Genomic DNA, 21,080 nt, shown 5'->3' with positions numbered 1-21,080 from the left:
CTCGAGGGGATCCGGAGGAGATACATGAGTGGCAGGGTCCATGTTAATACAGGACACCTTTGCCAGCAAAAACAAAAAAACTTTTTTTTTTTTTTTTTTGTGTGTCTCCCCCTAGCGCAATAGCGCCCCTCAGAGTACCTGCTTCTCGATCCCAGAGAGAGAGAGAGAGGGACCCCCAAGGCTCACCAACCGATGCAGTGTAGTTTCCAACAAACTGCAGCCAGCGTCTGTCTTACACAGACTGGAAGGAGCTGTTTGCTTTTTCCCGGGCAGAAGGCGTGGCTCCGCCCCCTGTGTACGCCTTCCGGCGTTCCCAGCCCTCCACGAGGAAGCTGGGCTCACAAAACATGGCCGCCCCCATAGAAGAGACATAAGACTCCAAAAACATGGCGGCCGGCGTGACCTGAGGACATATATGCATTCGGTCTACGGCAAAATGGCGGCGGACCGCCGATATCGTCTTCCCAGCATATCCACCTGCACTCTGCTGAGAGGTGACATATGGATCTACAGAGATACACTGCACATAAGGTAGGATTATACCTCCTATGTCTGCTGTAATGTTACAGTCTGCTGGGTAGAGTGTTAGCTCTAGAACCAAGTCCACTTCCCACAAACACATGCTGTATTACAAGGGGGACTTGTAAGTATCAGATATATACTGACCATATATGGAGGGGCCCATAATATATACTGCCTCATAAATGAGGAAAAAAGGGAACGTTTACTCACCATACCGAACCGACAGGCACCCTCTCTTCACAATACCCTCTCCACCGGGGTGGGGGTTTGTGGACGCCTCGACTCTCTGGTCCTGGCGTCCAAGCGAGCTTTTAACTCGCAAAGTCAGTCCCTTTACTGGGACTCCGTCGCGGCCGACTCAGCGCACTGGTCTGCACGCGCTTTTAGGCAGAAACCGGGGTGACCACTGGATCTCAACATCCAGCCCGTCGCCCGGCCCCGCATACTTACTTGAATATGTCGCGGCCGACCAAGCGCAATGCCATGGTCTGCACGCGCTCGTAGGCCGGCTGGGGTGACCACAAGTGTCGCCCAGTCCGGCATTTTTGCTTGAAGATCTCACAGGAAAAAAACACTGGAGAAAACTACCTAAAAAATGTCTTTTCTTAAAGAAAAAAAGTCTTGCCAGGACCAAAAGATCCCAGCAAGGAACTTAGGTCCTTACTCCTGACTAGACAGAAAAAAACTGATTCCCTGTAGCAGAGAGAGGGAGGATATACCCTCAGGGACTGCCCCCTAGGGTGGAGCCAGAACGTTTTGTCATTCTGCCTAGTCCTACTCCTGCGGAGACAACATAACCCAGCTCTTGAGAATCAAGAAGACTACGTCTGTCAATGAGCGATAGAGAAACATAAATGTGTGTTTTTTTCAAAATTTTCAATCTATTGTTTATTAAGCAAAAAAAAAAAAAAAAAACCCAGTGGTGATTACACCAAAAGAAAGCTCTAGTTGTGTGAACAAAATTATAACAATTTAGTTTAGGTACAGTGTTGCATGACTGCGCAATTATTGATTAAAGTGTGACAGCTGAAAATTGGCCAGGGCCGAAAAGGAAGAAAAAGTGCCCGGTATTGAAGTGGTTAAAAGAGAAGTATGGGATCTGAAATAAACAAACCTTTATACTCTCCTCCATGCTGCAGCATCAGTGTGGAGATGCAGTTGTCCAACGCTGACTCTGAGATCGAAAACTGAGCGCTCACGACTGCTGATCACTCAGTTCCTGGTCTGCTTCTGAGCAGAGAGCAGTGACTGTCCTCACTTCTCTCCACTCTTCTCCCCAATGCTCACTGGAGCACTGGGCTGGGGAGAGGGTAGGTGGGGTTTGATCCAGCTCTGGTTCATAGTCGCACATCAAAAGCTGTAGGCCAGGCAGCAGGGTGGTTCCCAGAGCCTGGCATGGCTCTGCCTCTTTAGCTGATAGCGGGCAATAGCCCGCTATCAGCTTACTCTGGGTCACAGAAGAATGAAAGTAAGTGCACTCCTGTGACCTACAAAAGAAGTATGGTCAAATAAGTTTTGGCCATACTTCTCTTTGAAGGTGTGATAAGACAACCCTTTTAATTATTGTTGTTTCTTACCTGCTCTCTTCTGCAACTTCTTCCTCCTCTTGCTGGCTGCCTGTAATGCCTGGCCTTGATGCAGAGGATCTACTGCTTGAATTTCCTTCAGGCTGGGTGCTCTGGGAACCTTCTCTGTTTCTGGTTGCACTTTGCTTTTTACGGTTTTAATTTCAACAGTCATAGGCCCAAACTGTCAGAAAATAAAGCATGAACATATATAAAATTAAAGAACCTTACCATGGTCCCTCATATATACTGTTTTACATTAAAATGGAGCTCCAACCCCCCCCCCCCCCCTCCCCAACCGAAAAATTTAAAGTCAGCAGCTAAAAATACTGTAGCTGCTGACTTTTAATATTAGGACATTCACCTGTCCAGGGATCCCGCGGTCTGGGCACCCCAGTTGATTTTTTAATCGGCTCTCGGTGGCTGTGGCCACCATTCCTTGTAAGGGAAACCGGCAGTAAACTTACGGCGATCATCCGGAAATAGGGACTGTAACCTGTCAACAACAGGTAACCACTAGAAAGGTGGCAAATGTGGCAGCGAGGGGGGGGGGGGGGGGGAAAGAGAGCCAACAAGCGAGGCCTCCCCTTTTGGGCTGTGCTCTGCTTCAATACCACACACATTGAAGAGAATTTGCCAGATAGCCCATTTAGTGAAGAAGACAGGAGCACTTACACAGTACACCTCCCTATTCCAGCTAAATTTCCCTGCCATTTCAACCATTTGCTGGAGCCCCAGGAAACCCCTGATGCTTTTGTGTATGGGGTTGCATGTGAGTTTCCCCCTGCTCAAGCCTGAACACCGTATTATGGAAGGAAGAATATTGGTCACGTGCTCCCCATACATGAAATGCCGCTCTAAAAGATGAATGAATCAACGAGGAAAAATGGCAAAGGCTTTCAAGAGAACCTGTCTTTTACTCTGAATGTGCAAAGTGACAACATTTTCTTCATACCCTTCCTGCCCAGCCCCGGTGTCCCTTTTAACAGAGTAGAGTCTTTACATCTAGGGAAACGGGAAGGGGGGGGTGGTTCAGATTGCCCAACAGATCATGTGATCACTGTAATTTGCTGTCAGTGGACCAATCATGCCCAATCAATACTAGAGTCCAGAAGCTGTCTGACAGTTTTGTCACTATTTTGGGAGCACAGAAACCTCAGCTGCCTGTGGACACATATATGCAGCAGGTGGGCATTAAAGCTCACCCTCTTTGTGGCTACACATATACTGTATGTTACATGGGTGGCAAGAGGTTAACAAGAAAGCAACTACAAGGAATTCTGAAATGCGCTAGAAAGGGATTGGGCCAGTTATTAGAGCCAACACCTTTAATCTAATATGCAACAGTATTTATGTATGATCCCCCTTATAGTTGCCAAGCGATTTCAAAAAAGCTCCTGATTGAGACAAAAAAAAGAGCAATATACTCGACCATGCAATATATCTGTACAAACATATTGTAGTAAAAATTTCTGGCGCCACCTGAAAGTCCTTAACTTAGATGTTTATGTTAATCCAGTATCTCCAGGTCTGGGACATGTTTTGTTTTAATAATTTATAGTAATTGCTGTAATGTTTTCTCCTTGTAAATAGGAATAACAAAGCCAGTTTGTATATCAGCACAGTAAATACAAATCGATTTGCATGAGAAGTTGTGCCAGTATTAGGCTATCATTGCTCAGATGGGAAACTTCCAAGATGGAAAAAAAAAAAAAAAAAAAAGGCTTGATATTTTCATATGGTAATTTGCTTGGATATTACAGATTGTATCTAGCAGCATTCTGTAATTAGCATGGCATTTACACTGCTCTGTGTGTTACACTACTAAGCCTTTGGTGTTTAACCCTTAGGCACTGATAGTACACAAATATGTGGCCTCTTGCTGGGCCACATATCTGCATACCAATATGCAGATACAGCTGTGGCGAGAGCACTCGCCCTGCACACTCCTGGCACGCTTATCGGAGGCTAACAGAAAGCTCCCAATCGTTTCTTGTGATCGAGAGCTTTCCGATCAAGTAACCACTGTGACGGCCAATCACAGCGGTCACATAATCATAAACCCCGCCATGCCTCCCAGCATCTAAAAACCCAGAGAAGCGCTGATTCCAAGGGGTAAAGTGCTTACATGAAATTGAACATGTTCAATAGCATCTGATGAGTATTATACAAGGTCCTGGTGAAGTGTTGTTGGTAGACCAGAGGCAAATGAAAGTGTGTGTTTCTCATCTGTTAACATCTAGGACTAGTGTTTTTGTGTGTGCATTTTTTTCCCCCCAACATCTTATTAAAGCTTCATGCACACACAGTTCCCTTGGCAGAGAAAAAAAAAAAGCTCATTTAGTGCATTTTTGTACAGGAGTTTAGGAGAGCTTTGCGTTTAGCATTTTTTCTGCCAGAAAACTCAATTTAAAAACGCAAACCATAAAGGGGTTTTTCTCCTGCCTCTAAACGTCCTAATGTACATGGACACATAGGATAACATTGAGCTGCTTCCAAAGGCAAGTTACAAATCTCCTGTAGAAGCAACGTTCTTTAACCACTTAAGGGCCCTGCCCTTTTTTAACATTTGTTATTTACAAGTAAAAATCTTTATTTTTTGCTAGAAAAATAATTTAGAACCCCCAAACATTATTATTTTTTTTTTTGCAGAGACCCTAGAGAATATAATGGTGGCAATTGTTTATGTCACACGGTTTTTGCGCAGCGGTTTTTCAAATGCAATTTTTTTTAAAAAAAAATGACGCTTTAATAAATTTTAAAAAACCAAAACATATTATATACCCCAATTATTTTGTAAAGAATGAAAGATGATGTTATGCCAACTAAATACATACCCATGTCATGCTTTAAAATTGCGTGCGCTCGTGCATTAGCGCCAACGTTTTAATAATTTCTACAGGTTATCAGTGAACAGTTACAGAGGAGGTCTAGTGCTAAAATGATTGCTATTGCTAAGATGTTTGCTACATATGTCATTTACACATGTGGGCGTGACCATAACAATACAGCATGACAGGTCTTCTTTATGGAGAGATCTGGGGTCTAAAAGACACCTAATCTCTCCTTTATTTTTAAAAGCAAAAAAAAAAAAAAAATTGGATTTCTCTGAAGTTCAATCGACAGACGCAGCACCTGCCCCCTTCTAATTCTGAGTGACTGAGGTTTTTCCTATTCTAAACACTGCTTGCAACTAAACTGTTTGATAGCAGTGTGTGTGGGGCTATGCCTACAGGGACAGCCCCCATAGGTGTGCCTATTCCTGATAGGAGGAGCATAACCCTATAGTCTCTGACTAGATGGAGCTGCGTCTGTTGATGAAAAAGAAAAAAATTGAATGTTTTGATTTAAAAAAAACAAAACGTGCTTACATGGCCAGAAATGACATCATGACAATGCTCAGGTCCTCCAAGGCCATCTTGCCATCGCTTTTCTCTGTGTGAAGACACTGCCAGCACCGGATTGTTCCCGGGCTCGCCGATTGGTAATGTAAGCCAAGGAACCACCAGGTTCGTGAGCCCGTGGCGAATCCAATGCAGGGACCATTTTTATCGGAAAGCCAGCCACCTAAGGGAAACAAATGATACCGGGGTTATGGCATCTAACTGCAACCATAACCCCGGTATTTATCGTCAAAGTAATGACGTAAATTTCCAGTTAGCCGGTTCGCAAGTGATTAAGCCAGTGTGCATGGACCGTAATTAAGATTTCTCTATTTTAAACACAAAATTTCAAGTAATAAACACCCATATGACATCAATCTTGTACAGCTCTAACCTCGTTATCTCTGTCCTCTTCCATTGCATCAGCTTGTGTGTCTGCTTCTTCTTCGGAGTCTTCCAGCTCAACATTCTCTACTTCCTGTCCAGCTCCAGCAGTCAGGTCTGAAGCCTCCATAGCAATGCCCAGAGGAGCTGACTGGATTTCTTTATACACACAACCAAAACTAAATTAATCATTGTCAGCGCATAATAAAGAACACAGGTTATAAAGTTTTTCTGAAATTAGCTGGAGTTGTAAAGAGAACAAGAGTGTTTCCGTGGAAGATAAACAGAATGTTAAATTGGGCTTTAAGTAAACTAACTACATTACAGGTGGATCAAAACAAAAAATGTGTAAAAAATATTAGTTTCTTTTTCATTTAATGCAGCAACAGCCTAAGTAGAAATGCCTGTCCTCTGCCAGCATACTAGAGTATAAACCTTGGAGGAAGAAGTTATCTTTTTACAGAGGTCTGACATGCCCCCTGCTGATTCAGCACCAGAGCTCCCCATTATAAACGAAGAACCATATGTTACATTTTACAATACACAAGCCCTGATGAAGAGGGATAGTCAGAGCCTCTAAAATGCATTGCCTTTCTACCAATCCTAAAACATTGCTTTGGACTCTCAAGCCATTGGTGTCATGCCCTGTTTCTTATATAGTTGGCTATGCAGTGTAGGAGATGTACGCGTATTACAAGGTAGGCTGAATAGAATTACAAATCTTTGACAGATAGAACCAAAAGTTAAACTTGAACAAAAATCCTGCCAAAGAATAATAGAAATGTCCAAGACAAATGTTTATATTATCAGTTTGACAAATTCTAAGCAGGCTGTCCTCTGTTTTGTGTAGCCATCAACACCTATTCTTGCCTTCACTTACTTGACAAAGACTCATGATTATCCATCTCCAGTGCTTCAAAGTCAAAGGCCTTCCCCATTTCTGTTACAATCTCTGCGCTGATGTGTGTGGGAAGCGTGTGCGTTTCTGGTGGATGCGTAAAATAACTGATTTTACCACTACAGAAAGTACAAGAAAGAAATTTTAATAAAGACATGCAAATGAGGCAAGCTGAACATCTACATATTCACAGATGAAATGCCAATGGCCACTTGGTACTGCAGACTTTAGCTGTGAAATCTGGTGATCAGTTATTTGATTACAATGTGGTGATCAGTTGCTGGATTAAATCTATTAGAGTGGGGAGGAGGGGCATTAAAGGGAATATGCATAGATTAGACTTTAGCTTAGGGTTGCCACCTCATCCCTTTTAACCCGAGCATAGATTAATTAAACCGAGCATATATTAATTACACTGGTTCTGATGCTAATTTAGGCACTAAGGGAGTTTTAATTACCACCTTAATCAGCCACAGAACCTGTGTAATTAATGTGTGTTTGGGTTTAAAGGGATGAGATGGCAACCCTAGCTTTAAAGAAAAACTTCACTTTTGGATTGTTATATATTTTACACTAATTTAGGGCCTGCCAAGGTGCAAGCATGGAAAATAAAAACACAACTTAATCACCTAACCCAGTCTGTTAAAACAGATTTAGCCGCCTTTTCATGGTCTGGCATGCCTCCTTTCTTCAATTTCCCCTGCCGCTTAGCAAGCATGGCCAGGAATTCCAACGTATCCCTGAAGTCGGTCACCTTGTAGTGCTGCAAAATCTGGATGAGAAGGGAACATTTCCAAAAATTACTTATTCCTATATGGCAAGGATCTCCAAACTTTCCAAACAAAAGGGCCAGTTTACTGTACTTCAGACTTTTGGGGGGCTGGATTGTGGCCAGTGGGGGTAGAAAATGTCCCAGGCCTGTCATCAGTGAGTAAACAATACCTTGTGTGGTGTTCAGTTACATAGTGCCTGTGGTCAGTAGGAGGAAGAATGGTGCCCCATCGTTAGGGTGTCAGTGGGCGGAATGGTGCCCCATGGATGGTGTCAGTGCCTCAAGGGCAAGACAAATGTTAGCAAAGGGCCGCATCTGGCCCTTGGGTCACAGTTTGGAGACTACTGCTACAGGCAACAATCTTGCATTACAACAACATTTCATTGTGCATTGATGAAATGGACTGCTATAAGCAAGTGGACTATAGGCCACAGAGGGAAAAGGATTGTGAAAGTAGAAAGTCAACTCTTAGTGAGGCTGTGCTTATGTTTCCCCCTGGGAGGGGCAGAGTTGTAAGAATAAGCTGATCCACAATGCCTGCAACTAGAAAAGACAGTGATGTTTTAAAGCGGATTTACTGCTTTGAAGACTATAATTACTTGAATATCAATAGCTTGGATTGTAGGAGATTATTCATGGGGTCCCTGTCAGAGGATCTTTTGGAAGCATTGGTAAGAGACTGCCAAGCTAAAGTGCTGGTCATAAAACAGTGCTCTGGACCAATCTCAGATTATTTTTTTTTTAAAGATAATTTTTTTTAGATCTTAAATATTTTATCACCCCATGGACAGTTATATGTATGTGGGTTTGCTTATGAACAGAGATCAACTTCAAAAATAGAGAAAAAAGCGGTTAATAAGTGTTAATGAAAAAAAAAACGAATGTGTGCAGACTAAGCCTTTTGCATACTCTTATTGCTACTTTTCAGATTTATCTGCACTCCAGGTACAATTATAAATATCTGTAAACTGGCCTTGCCTCGTGTCTATTACCTGTTCTTTATTGCAACGTCTCAAAATGGCTTCCACTGGTCCTACAGGGTCCACAAGCTGCTCAATTTTTACACAGTTCCGTAGTATCATAGCGGCATCAGATGTGGATGTTGCCATGACAATACCTGGACAGTCCAAAAGTTTGATGTGTTTGTCCAGATGGACCTCTTGCAGGCATCTGAGTGTAAAAGCACAGTTACAGTATCACAGAAATTACAGCTGATCTGCTTAGGCCATTCATATGTTCGTATAGGACAGAACAGCAGATTCCTGGAACAGGTGTGTGGGAACAGCTGTAGCCACTCAGCCTGTACAAAGCAATGACATGCTGACAGAAGCCATGGCTACCCTCTGCTGTTCGCGTGTATCCCAACATCCAGCAGTTACCTTCAGCTAGTGACAGACCAGTCTTAAGACACAGACAGTTGGATGTGGGGATACAAGCAGTGTTGGGGTAGTTACTCAAAAAATATAACTAGTTACTAGTTACTTCTGTAAATTGTAACGAGATTACTTTACTAGTTACTGCATTTGAAAAGTAACTTCACTACTTATTACTTTACTTTCCTCTTTCTTAATTGACCATGTAGAAGAAGATACATGACACTCTTTCTGCATAGAGTTTATTGTATAAACACAGGCTTTGGGAAACATGAGAACAAAACCATAAAAAAACAGAATAAAAAATAAAGTGCAACAAAAAGTCATAAACTTCATCCCTCTCTATTCTTCAAAATAACGATTGTATCGCACGGCTTGGGTAACGCAGGAAAGCGCCTTCCTATAGCCTAGTAAAGTAGTGTAGATACCTCCTATAGCCTAGTAAAGTAGTGTAGTTACCTCCTATAGCCTAGTAAAGTAGTGTAGTTACCAATATTAGTATTGTAACTAGTTACGTTACTGCGTTACCAAAAAAAGTAATGTAGTTACTGTAATCCGTTACTTTGTAACTTGTTACCCCCAACACTGGATACAAGTAAACAGCAGCAGGCAGCCACAGATGTTCCCACAAACCTGCAATTCCAACTGCATGAATCCACTGATTCTTGCCACAGTAAACCACTGTCCTGCACTATACAGACATGTGAAGGAGGCCTTAGTGTTAAAGGCTTTGTACTGATGATACTCTACTTACTTAGTCACCCCAGGTGTAGCTCCTACATTACAGGCACGTGCCCTCTTCAAACTGTTGATTAAACTGCTCTTTCCCACATTTGGAAAACCTGGAAAGTAAATCACAAATTGAGGTACTGTATGTCCAAGTGTGTACTAAATTATAGGTTTGTAATTTGCATAGTTTTGCAATTAAAGTGTAATTTAATGGACACTAAAATCGCTGCATATATCGATATCCACAATCTAACACTAACCTATCTAGCCCTGTAAAGAAGAAATCAGTATACATACCTTTTTTGAAGCCGATCCGGTCTCCAGCAGAGGATGCGCTGCAGAGGACACAGCCAACAACGGCTGTGAAATGAATGGGAAGTGACATCACCCATAAACTTACTATGGGTCTTCCTTTGCCGGTTGTGTCCTCTGCACCCGCCTCCACATCCAAGCCGCAGGTGACAGCTCCGTGTGAGATTGGGTTGGATTGGCTTCAAAAAAGGTATGTAAATTGATTTTTTCTTTACAAGGCTAGATAGGTTAGATCATGGATGTCTGTAGATGCAGGGATTTTAGTGTTAGGGTGGACTTTAATTACTGTTTAGACTTGAATGAGAGATATCCATACTACAGGAGAAATGTTCCATTTAAGTCTATAAGATGTACACCTGGCACTATCATTAGGTAGCAAGTAAGCACCTGTGGAGGTGTGCATGTGTGTGTGTGTGTGGTATTTTTTCAGTTTAGGGAGTTTATGTATTTAACTTGTCTTTACCAAAATCTCAAAATCACCCCCAGCCTGCCTTAGGCACCCTCTGGTGTCTCTACTTACCCTTAAGCCTCGTACACACGCAACGATTGTTGGCCATGAATTTTCGGCCAACGTCCGATCAGCCGATTGTTGGCTTGTTAGTATGATGCTTCCGACAACCGACTGTGACTTTTCGGCCGAACAAAATCTGGTGTGCATGCTATAAAATTTTTGTTGGCCGTCACCAGAACGGCCGATTGTTCTTCAGTCAGTACAGATTTCGGCAGACAAAAATGTGATGAGCAAGACTGGGCATGCTCAGAGAAGAAAAAACACATGGAAAGTAAACCAGAACATGACATCACTTCTGCAGTTGGTTGTTGTTGGCTGACAAAATTCGTGTGCAGTCTAGAGCACATTTCAACCAACACTGGACAAAAGACGGCCGATCGGTCGGCCAACAATCGGTGCGTGTGTACGAGGCTTTAGCTCCTGAGTTGGGCTCCCTTTCATTGCTATGATGAGCCAGTCATTAAAATGGTTCTAAAGTCAAAATATTTTTTACCCTAATGCATGCCCTGCATTACACATTTACCGAAGTCCTCTCTCGATCAAGCGCTGTACCCGTCTACAACAGTGTTATGGGCCATATACACTATAGGATTGTCTTTAGACTTTTTCCTTTAGATTTACCAAAACCATACAATATGAAGTCAAACCTAAACACTTTCAATTTGTATGCAATCTGGCAGGCCCTTCTACTATATAGTAAATCTGAAGGAAATCTAACAACAAAAAGTTGTATAGTGTGTATCCAGCTTTACTCTCTTCCTCTTCCCACATGACACAGAGGCAGCAGCGGGAGCCATTGGCTCTTGCTGCTTTCAATCAAATCCAGTGAGGAGGGGGCGTGAGGCACACAGCCTGGCTCGGGAGCACTGCACAGGGCTTGCAAGGGGGTAATTTGGGGAAAAGCAGGGGCAGAGAGTGCAGGCGGAGGACTTTAGAACCACTTTAATCTCTTTGAAGTTTGTAGTTGCACCTACACACCGGAGCACAGCTGCGAGGAGAAAAATATAAAGTAAAACACCATCAGGCACAGTGGAAAGCCAGGCAGTGTAGAAGGGAACCGTGGTTTACTAGCTGAGGGGGGTGAGTGAACACATACAAAATGTTTTATTCACAAGTACAACACCTAAACTTTTAAAGAATGCTGCTTTGATATTTTGTAAAAGTCCACGTTAAGTACAAAGTGAAACAAGATGTGGATCATCTACTTTATTTCCTAAATTAACGAGCAGCTAATTTAATTCTAAATAGAACAGTAAAGCATTCAAACTGCTTAGATTTCTGCAGTCAAATGTACTGTTTAATGGCTCGCTCAGTATGTTACAGACGAGCACACAATATAGATAATGCTTCTTATAGAAGTTCTTTTAAATATAACTTATTGTAATTCATTTTATAGAACAGAACAGAGCGGAAAGAAGATTTCAGAAATCAGAAATGTAGCTAAACATCAACCATAGGCTCAATCCTTTAGGCTACTGATTACTCGGAAATATGTTCTGGGTTTATATACTTAGTCCCCATATATGCATTACTGCTGGTTTCTTCAGTACTTTTTTTAATTCTACAGTTACAGGTCATAATTAAATATCAATTATACCTTTTGACTGGTTTTTGAATCTATTGATATGCAACAATTGTCTTTATTGATCTGTGGACTGCACTTGGTCTCTCTCTTATATGAAAATGATAATAAAAACAGAATAAACAAACATTAACCATAGAGTAATCCTGGCAATGTTAGAAGGTGTAAACCATGAGTGCACAACATGTGAAACTCCAACACTCATCATGCCTTTGCGAGTCATGCTTGTAACTGTCAGCCTTGCAATGCCTCAGGTGACTTGTAGTTCTGCAACAGCTGGAGGGTGACAGGTTGAGCACCTATGGTGTAAATCAAGGATCTACAATAGAAATATTACAGAAAAAGGAGGACACTAAGGGCACCTTTAATTGTCTATTTACCAGACCAAAAATGATCACATAAGAGAAGTTCATTGTACAACCTATGAGAGAGGATTAGGGCCACATACACCTACACAGGTTGAACTAGATGGACTATTGTCTTTAGTCAAACTCACCTACTATGTAACCTAGTACGCACTTAAAGTTTTTTTTTCGTTCAACTCAGTGGGCTGAGTGAAAAAAAAAAAAAAAAAAAAAAAAAGAAAAATGACATTGCGGTACCAACACAAGTGATGTTGGTGGAGAAATCTCCCCCGCTGTGCCTTTGTGTTCTGACAGGGGGACTGCTCCACCACTGATCAGCTTTTGCAGCCATTGGCTGATCAGATGCTGGTTTTCAAGCATATCCCTTCAACAAAAGCCAGTCATTAGACCGTCTTCTGTTGGTAAGACAACTGTACACACTGACTAAATGTTCAGCAAGAACAGGCCGATATTTGGCCCGTGTGAACCCAGCACTAGGGTATACATACACTTTAAAACCACCTACAAGCAGATTGATATAACACTATCTCCATGACAAGTGGCTTGCTATGGGGGTATTTGGTGGATGGGAGGATTTTGGCTGCTCTGTGCAAAATACATTGCACAGAGGTGGCAAGTATAACATGTTTTTTATAAAAAAAAAAAATAAAATAAAATGAGCCTTTGAATCCCTTTATGCTTTAGCTGCTAACTAAAGATTCTGAGGTAGAGGGCATGGTACTTTAAACACAAAAAGTCAAGGACTTACAATTGTGCTCATAAGTTTACATACCCTGGCAGAATTTATGATTTCTTTGTCATTTTTCAGAGAATATGATAACACAAAAACTTTTCTTAACTCATGGTTAGTGTTTGGCTGAAGCCAATTATTATGAATCAACCGTGTTTAATCTATTTAAATCATGACAACAGAAACTACCGAAATGACCCTGATCAAAAGTTTACATACCCCAGTTCTTAATACCGTGTATTTCCCCCCTTTACCATCAATGACGGCTTGAAGGCACTCCTTTGTTGGAGATAAAATATGTAAACAAATCCACTTGATTTGTGAATAATTTTAACTTAAATTAAAATGTTGATACTTGTTTAAAAAGGTTAGTGGTTTCTTTTTACAAGTTTTAGATGAATACCCAGATCAAGGTCAAAAGCAACAAGCTGTAAGACCATGCAAATCAAGTCACAAACAATAGGCAATAGAAATTTCCTGTTTTGATATACCATTGTATGGGGCCTTATAGAGGAATTCTTCTTTCAGGTTAGTGGCTTATAAGATATTTTACCTACAACTCCTACTGTTATGGCAGTCTTAATGTCCAGGTTTCTGCAGTAGTTTCCAAGAAGTTTCATTAGGCAGTCAGCACCAACACAGGCACCAGAGCTCAGGAGATCCTCAGATGCCTGGGTGACCGGCACCCTGCTTTGTTGCTGCAGAGACAAAAGTGTTACACGTTACATTACAGAAGACACACGAAAAAAATCAAATACATACTGTACATCGCTTAAGACATTTTTCCTTAAAACGTAACTAAAGGCACTTTTTTTTTAAGTTTTGGATAAAGTGGAGAGGGATTAGAACAGCTGTCAGTTTTTTTGTTGTCTGTGCCCCCATTATCTCACCCATTATTCTCCTGTTCATTGTCATCACCAAGAGTAAAAGTAAGGTCTCATGCACACAACAGGGCATTTGAAAAAACGAGCTGCAAAGCCCGTTCTGACGCCAGGAAAAATCAGCTGTAAAAATGTGCTTTTGGAAAAGTTTTTTTATTGGCGTTCATGCATGTTTTAGACACGTTTAGCAGCGTTAGGCAACCTTTTTCTGCCCTCTTATATTTTCCAACTACTACAGCTTAAAAACGTATGCCGCGGCCTAACACTGTATGCAGCCTTTAACACAGTGTCAGGAGATTTTACAGCTCAACACTGCTGCTTCAGAACACGCTGGCCCTGGGTTTTTTTTACAGCCTAAAAACACCAATGCCACTTACAGCTCCTAAAAGCCTGTGTGTGCATGAAGCCATAGAACAACATAGAGGGGCGTTTTTAAGCTGCAAAAAAAAAAAAAGCCTGACGCTCCTAAAAGCATCTGTAAAAACACACTGTGTGCCTTAGAACTAAAACAAAATCCTACATTTTGGGTTGACATCAAAACACTAAGAGGAAATCTTCCAATGGGGATACTAGTTCCGGTGACCCTGGTGACCTATCAGGATCCTCTCACTTTGGAGGGGTTTTGACAATGGAACAGAAAGTGAAGAAAAATACCCCAATGGGACTTGGATGGTAAAACAACAAAAACACTGATGAGGGCTAAAACTCTCCCTTATTCTATCCAAAAAGCCTGCTGATGGCTAACGTTACAGAGATGGATGTATACTAATCTGCATGTATACTGACAATGTCAGGATCCATCCAGATTCCTTACAGGCAATAGGCTCAGCCTTTTAGTGTGCAACTGAGTGCCTGAGCCAACCACTTCTGCCCCTTCTCCTGTCTGGCACTCAAGTGAGTGCTGGAGAGGCAAAGCACCAGAGCGGTGGTCACCACTCTGTGCTCAGAGCGGACTTGAGAACTGAGCAATCAGCGATCACAGGATCACTTAGTTCTCAGGCTTAAAGACAGCGGGGGACAGCTGGACCAATGCTGCAGCAGGTAGGTATGTTTGTTTATTTTTTTTTTATATAGGTTTTAGGATCTCTAAAAAAAAGTTCTATATTTTATTGTTAATAGCTCCCTCGAGTGCTAGCTTAAAAATTGAGAACAATTTAAAAACTCAAAACACAAACTATTATTACCAAGTTCTTATTTTGCTGCTGTGTAGAAGCCTTAAAAGCCACAGTAGGGAACTCATTCCTCAAATACTTCAGCCATTTCTCCACTATGGATTTGGAAACCAAATCTGTGACAAAGATAAAAGCATTTGTTACATGTACATACCCAAGACTTTACATTCTAGAGACTATATTCCATTTACCAATTAAATTAAAATTTTACTTTATTCATAAACATCACTGCCCAAAACTGAGCATGTGCTGCAAGTTGTCATTATTGAGCTGACGTGAGCAGACTGGCTGAAAAGAGGCTAAGATGCATCATGTAAAACTGTGGCCATTGGCTCTGTACCAAGAATACAACTTTAGTGAATACTAGAAAAATATGGGATTTTTGACTTACTGTAAAATCCATTTCTCTGATGTTAATTGACAGACACTGCTCCTGATTCTTCTTAACGATTGGGTTATACTGCCCTCTAAAGGAGTGAGACACTAGGCAGGAAAAAACTTTATGCCTATGGGCAGTCCCAGGGGATATACACCCATTCTCAGCTATAGGCACTCAGTTTTGTTGCAAGCAGTGTCAGAAGAAAGCCAACTCCACAGAGGGGCGGGTGCTGTGCCCGTCAATGAACATCAGAGAAATGGATTTTACAGTACGTCAAAAATCCCATTTTCTCTTTCGTTCATTGACGGACACAGCTCCTGATTCTTCCTAACCATTGAGACGTCCCAAAGCAGTGTTAACTACCTCAATATTGGGCACTTAAACCCCCTTCCTTCCCAGACCAATTTTCAGCTTTTAGCGCTGTTGCATTTTGAATGACAATTGCGTGGTCATGCAACACTGTACCTAAACCAAATATGTGTAATTTTTTCCCCACAAATAGAGCTTTCTTTTGGTGGTATTGGATCACCGCAAGGTTTTTTCTTTTTTTGGGCACAAATAAAAAAAGACCGAAAAGTTTGAGAAAAAAAAAAAAAAAAAAATTTTTTGTTTAGGTTATAAAATTTTGTAAATAGATACGTTTTTTCCTGCACTGATGACGCCGCACTGACAGGCACTGATGGGCATTGATAGGTGGCACTGATAGGTAGCACTGATATGCAGCATTGGTGGGCACTGATAGGCAGCGCTGATGGGCACCGATAGGCAGCACTGGTGGGCAATAATGGGCACTGGTGGGTGGCATTGGTGGGCAGCACTGATAGGGAGGGCACCATTGGCAGGCTCTCTGAGCCCCGATTGCCATCCCTGGTGGCCATGGTGGGCATCCCTGGTGGTCATGGGTGGGCATCCCTGGTGGCTCTAGTGGCACCCGCCCCCCCAGGGCTGCACTGGTAATCAATGTTCTGATTACCAGCACAGACCCCCCCTGTGATCAGTGAGTAATTAGAAAAACTCCCTGATCCCCCTGGCTGCAGCACAGATCATCATCTTCTCCTCACTGACAGGATCTGTGTGAGGAGAAGAGGAGATCAAAGCCGTTACAACGGCTGTATTTACATTACATGACGGCTGTGATTGGACACAGCCGTCATGTGATCAGGAGGGCCAATCACAGGGCCCTCCTGCCGCAACTTGTTGCTCTGTGTCCGAGGGACACAGGCACATCGAGATCGCGCCGCGGTGCGTGCCCGCGGCGGCGGGATCTCGCTCCTTCTGAAGGACGTTCCGGAACGTCCGATCAGAAGGAAGCGACTCCCACCCGGCTGTATATGTGCAGTGGGCGGGTGGGAGGTGGTTAAACATGAGGGGTGGGACATCAGGGAACGGAGGAATCTGACCCCTAATTGAATAGGCCTGAATCACTGTCTCATTAGACGAAACGCGTCCGATCGATTCCCATCCATGCTACTGCAGACTGAAGCTGTAGACAGATAAATTAGGGGAAGCACTTTTATTCTACCTGACTGTAAGCGTTCTGAACTTTTTAATAAATAATACCGTTGCCTTATGGTTTTACACTATGTGGAGCATTTTTGTTTCCTTATCGTAACATTTTTGATCTATTGTGGGAGAACCTATATCCATTCTACACACTCCATTAGATATAAGGAACCGGGATTGACACTGATGTCAGCTGCCTTTCAAAATCGTCCTCGGCACACCAGGTGTACACACACCAACACGTGAGTCGATCCAATAAGCGTATGCCAAACTGGGTCCACTCACTCTAGTAAGCTTCTTCATACGATTGGTGGTGGATTGTGTTACAACAATTTATGTCTATATTCACCATTTGCAGCACAAAATTTAAAGAATTATGGTTTTATGGTCACTGTGGCAATAAGAACATTCTTTGGACATTTTTCATCCATTGTGTATCACATTTATATACTTTTCACTATTTACTCAGTTTATCTTCGTCATTTCATTTAAGTTTATCAAATTTAATATACGTTATTCATGTTTAGCGCTGCACATTTTTTTTACATGGTTTTTTATTTGCACTAGTTCAAGTGTTGTGCAGCTGCTGTTTGGACATTAAGCGTGGTAATTACTTTTACCTCTGAATCACTGTCTGTCTGATCCACCTGGAAAAGGTCGCAGCAGAAACAGCCAACCCTTTTCGAGGTCCAACCATGAGTACAAAATTAAGTCTGACTTCCTAAAAGACTCCGTAGCTGCCAGGTATACCCTGATTGTCCGAACCACATCCAGGGAATGCAGAACAATTTCCTTAGGATGTTTAGGCTCGAGACAAAGGGTAGGCAACACAATGTCTTCATTCAAATAGAAATCAGAGATGACCTTTGGAAGGAACAACGGACAGGGACGAAGAACCAGCTTAGCTCTGTAAACCAACAGGTAAGGTAAACGACAAGACACTGCCAGCTCCGACACCCTGCACGCAGCAGTAATGGCCACCAAAAAGGCCACCACCTGGGACAACGTAAGCAGGGGAACCTCCCGATGTTTTCGAAGGGAGATTACTGGATAACCAACACTAATTTGAGGACCCACTGCGGTAATGGAGACCGCAGTGGAGGAACCAAGTGTCGAGATCCCTGGATGTAGTTACGCACTAAGAAAAGTGTGGCCAATGGACATTGAAAGAAAACCGCCAAGGCCGAAACCTGGCCCTTGCTGGTACTCAAGGCCAGATGCTGCTCAACCCCCCGTTGGAGGAAAGCCAAGATCCAAGCCACCGAAAGAGCGAGGGAGAACCCCAAAAGACTCATACTACGCAACGTACGTCTTCCAAATACAATGGAAGATCTTCCTAGAGAAAGATTTTCTAACCTTTAACAGGGTAGGAATCACCGATTCAGACAAACCTCTATCCTTCAGCACCTGGCTTTCAACAGGCAAGCTGTTAAAAACCAGCGACTGTGGGGGGCGTGACCGGATGTGAAGCGGACCAGACGTGCCTGCCTGGAGCTCCGGGGACCCTGATTAATCCTTCTAATTCCACATCCTGAACTCCGTTTTCTCCTGCCCGTACCGGACTGGAGGAGGGTCGGGATGTCTGTGGGCTGCATCTGAAATGCCTGGAAAGTCCAAATCTGCGGCCGCCGCTGCGAAGCAGAAGCCGGCTCCCCCGCCGGCGGTGCCTCCGGACGCCATCTTGGAAGGCCTGCGCGCTCTGCTCACCAGCATGGAGCTCCCGGCGGACTCGGCTGCAGTTCCATCTACATCCATCCCGGGCCAGGCAAGTGACACAGCTACGATCTTATCTGCTATTGAGCAGAGCAAGACCTCCTTACTGGCCAGGATTGACCATTTGGCGGAGGAGTGTAATTTTATCCGGGCGGACTTCGATAAGATCCGGGGGAGACTCACGGACACTGAGCAGCGTATCTCCTCGGCTGAGGACCTCACTGTCCAGCATTCTGCTTCCCTGTCCTCCCTGCAACACACGGTTCAGATGCTGTTAGCGAAAGCGGATGATGCTGAGAACCGCCAGAGGCGGAATAATGTGCGGGTGCTGGGCCTGCCTCAGGGGGCTGAGGGGGATAGGCCTGCTGAATTTGCTGAACTGTTTTTCAAGACCCTCCTTAAGCTCACCGACCTGGCGCCCACCTATGTTGTTGAGCGGGCCCATAGAGTCCCCACGGGCCGCATAATCCCCCCCCCCGCCCCTTCTTGGTCCGGTTCCTAAACTACCGTGACAGGGACCGCATACTAAGTGAAGCCCGCAAGCATGACACATTGCCGTATGAAAACACCTTGGTCCACCTTGGTCTCTACCCTGACTTCCCTGCGGAGCTGCAGAAAAAGAGGAAGACCTTCAATGATGTGCGGCGGAGGCTCCGGGAGAAGGAAATTAAATATTCCATGCTCTATCCCAGCCGACTCCGTGTGCAACATGCCGGATCTGTCAAGTTTTTTGATTCCCCTGACGATGCGGATGCCTGGTTGCTCAGCCTGCGATGAGGCCTTCCACCTTGGCACTGTTGGCCTCGTGCTTGCTAGACTCCCTGTTCTTCAATTTGTCCCCCCTTTGAGTTGTTCGGTTGGACTATGAACAACGGAGACCCCCCATTCCTGGATGGTTTCTGACTCTCCTCCACTCCTATACTCCTGGGTTGTTTTATTTTTTCTTTCCTTATTTTGCCGTTTTCCTTCATGTCCATGTGTCCCTGGAGCTGGGGCTGGCGATGGCCCCTTTTTGCCACAGGACTGCTGTAACTGGTTCTCGGGACTGCTGAGGCCGTCGGCTGACCTTGCCTCTGGTTAGCCCCCCGGACACCTTTTTCCTGGCCTAGTGCCGGATGACTATTGTCTAGGCTTTTTTCCTAGTCAATAGTGTGCTGTTTTTTCTTGTTTTTGGGATGAAGCCGGCCTGCTGCACGGTTGCTCTCTGGTCGACAGGGGTTTATGTGTGTTCTTGTTTTTTTTTCGTTTTTATCTATTTTTTTGTTTTTGGCTGCATACTTGTGCTATGTTATGACGTTTTTTATGTGCTAATTCACTGTGTGATGCTGTTTCACTGTGGGTCGCAGTCCGGGCTGTCTGCTTCCCTACTCCTGATACTGAGGGGTGGCGTGGTTGGTTTCTCACCTGGCCCCTGGCTCCCCTCCTGGTGAGCCTATTCCCCCTGCCTGATTGCTCCTCTCTGTGCCATGGCTGACCGCATTAAAGTACTGTCTTGGAATGTGCGTGGCCTCAATAGTAAATTTAAACGTGCTCTTTTATTTTAATATCTCCAGTCATCTAAGCCGCAGGTGGTCTTCCTCCAGGAGACCCATCTGACGGGGAGTGCTATACTGGCCCTCCGCAGGCACTGGGTGTGTCAGGCCTTCCACGCCACCTACTCCAATTATGCAAGGGGGGTCTCGATTTTGGTGCATAGGGCCTTGCCCTGTTGTGTTGAGAGGGTCATCACGGACCCCAAGGGTCAATATGTTATTCTGGCCCTTGAGATTGCGGGTAAATTGTTTATATTTGTCAATGTGTATGTCCCCCCGCCTTTTTCTAGTGCTGTGGTATACCACATCTATGATCGTTTGGCCGAATTCTCGACCCAGCGCATCTTTGTGGCTGGGGATTTTAACAACATCCTGGATAGTGACTTGCACACCTTGAATCTGAACAGTCAATCCTGCTCGGAGCTGCACACTTGGGCCTCGACCTTACAGCTCACGGAACTGTGGAGGTGGAAACACCCGCAGGACCGGTTATATTCCCACATGTCCTCGTCGCATCGCTCTGGCTCCCGTATTGATTTAGCGTTCTGCTCTTCCTCAGTCCTGCCGTTTGTGCAATCGGCTAGCTACCTGCCCTCCGGTCTCTCGGATCACTCGCCGCTTGAGATTCAATTGCGGTTGGGGGACCCGGGGGAGCGGGGCGGCTGGAGGTTGGGCTGTGGGGGGCTTCAGAACCAACGGGTGATGGAGGGGATGTCTGGTAAGATTACCCAATACTGGGAGGTCAACGACCTCACTGCCTCCGCCTTGGTGTGT

General features: G+C 43.9%; 1 protein-coding gene across 1 annotated transcript in view; it reads right to left on the bottom strand.

The window, feature by feature from the left end:
* Positions 1-21,080, bottom strand: part of GNL3L (G protein nucleolar 3 like) — a 72,644-nt gene that overhangs the window by 34,842 nt on the left and 16,722 nt on the right. The window contains exons 5-12 of the mRNA XM_082263672.1: positions 15,192-15,295; positions 13,680-13,824; positions 9,652-9,739; positions 8,517-8,694; positions 7,382-7,524; positions 6,735-6,871; positions 5,865-6,013; positions 2,100-2,271 (exon numbers count right to left, since the gene is read on the bottom strand). Coding sequence (XP_082119798.1) covers positions 2,100-2,271; positions 5,865-6,013; positions 6,735-6,871; positions 7,382-7,524; positions 8,517-8,694; positions 9,652-9,739; positions 13,680-13,824; positions 15,192-15,295 — 1,116 coding nt within the window. The remainder of the gene's footprint in view (positions 1-2,099; positions 2,272-5,864; positions 6,014-6,734; positions 6,872-7,381; positions 7,525-8,516; positions 8,695-9,651; positions 9,740-13,679; positions 13,825-15,191; positions 15,296-21,080) is intronic.

The sequence above is a fragment of the Pelophylax lessonae genome (assembly GCF_965119305.1).
Source record: "Pelophylax lessonae genome assembly, chromosome: 7".
In the NCBI taxonomy this organism is placed as follows: domain Eukaryota; kingdom Metazoa; phylum Chordata; class Amphibia; order Anura; family Ranidae; genus Pelophylax; species Pelophylax lessonae.
The sequence above is the reverse complement of the archived record's forward strand: the minus strand, read 5'-3'. Positions and strand labels throughout refer to the sequence as shown.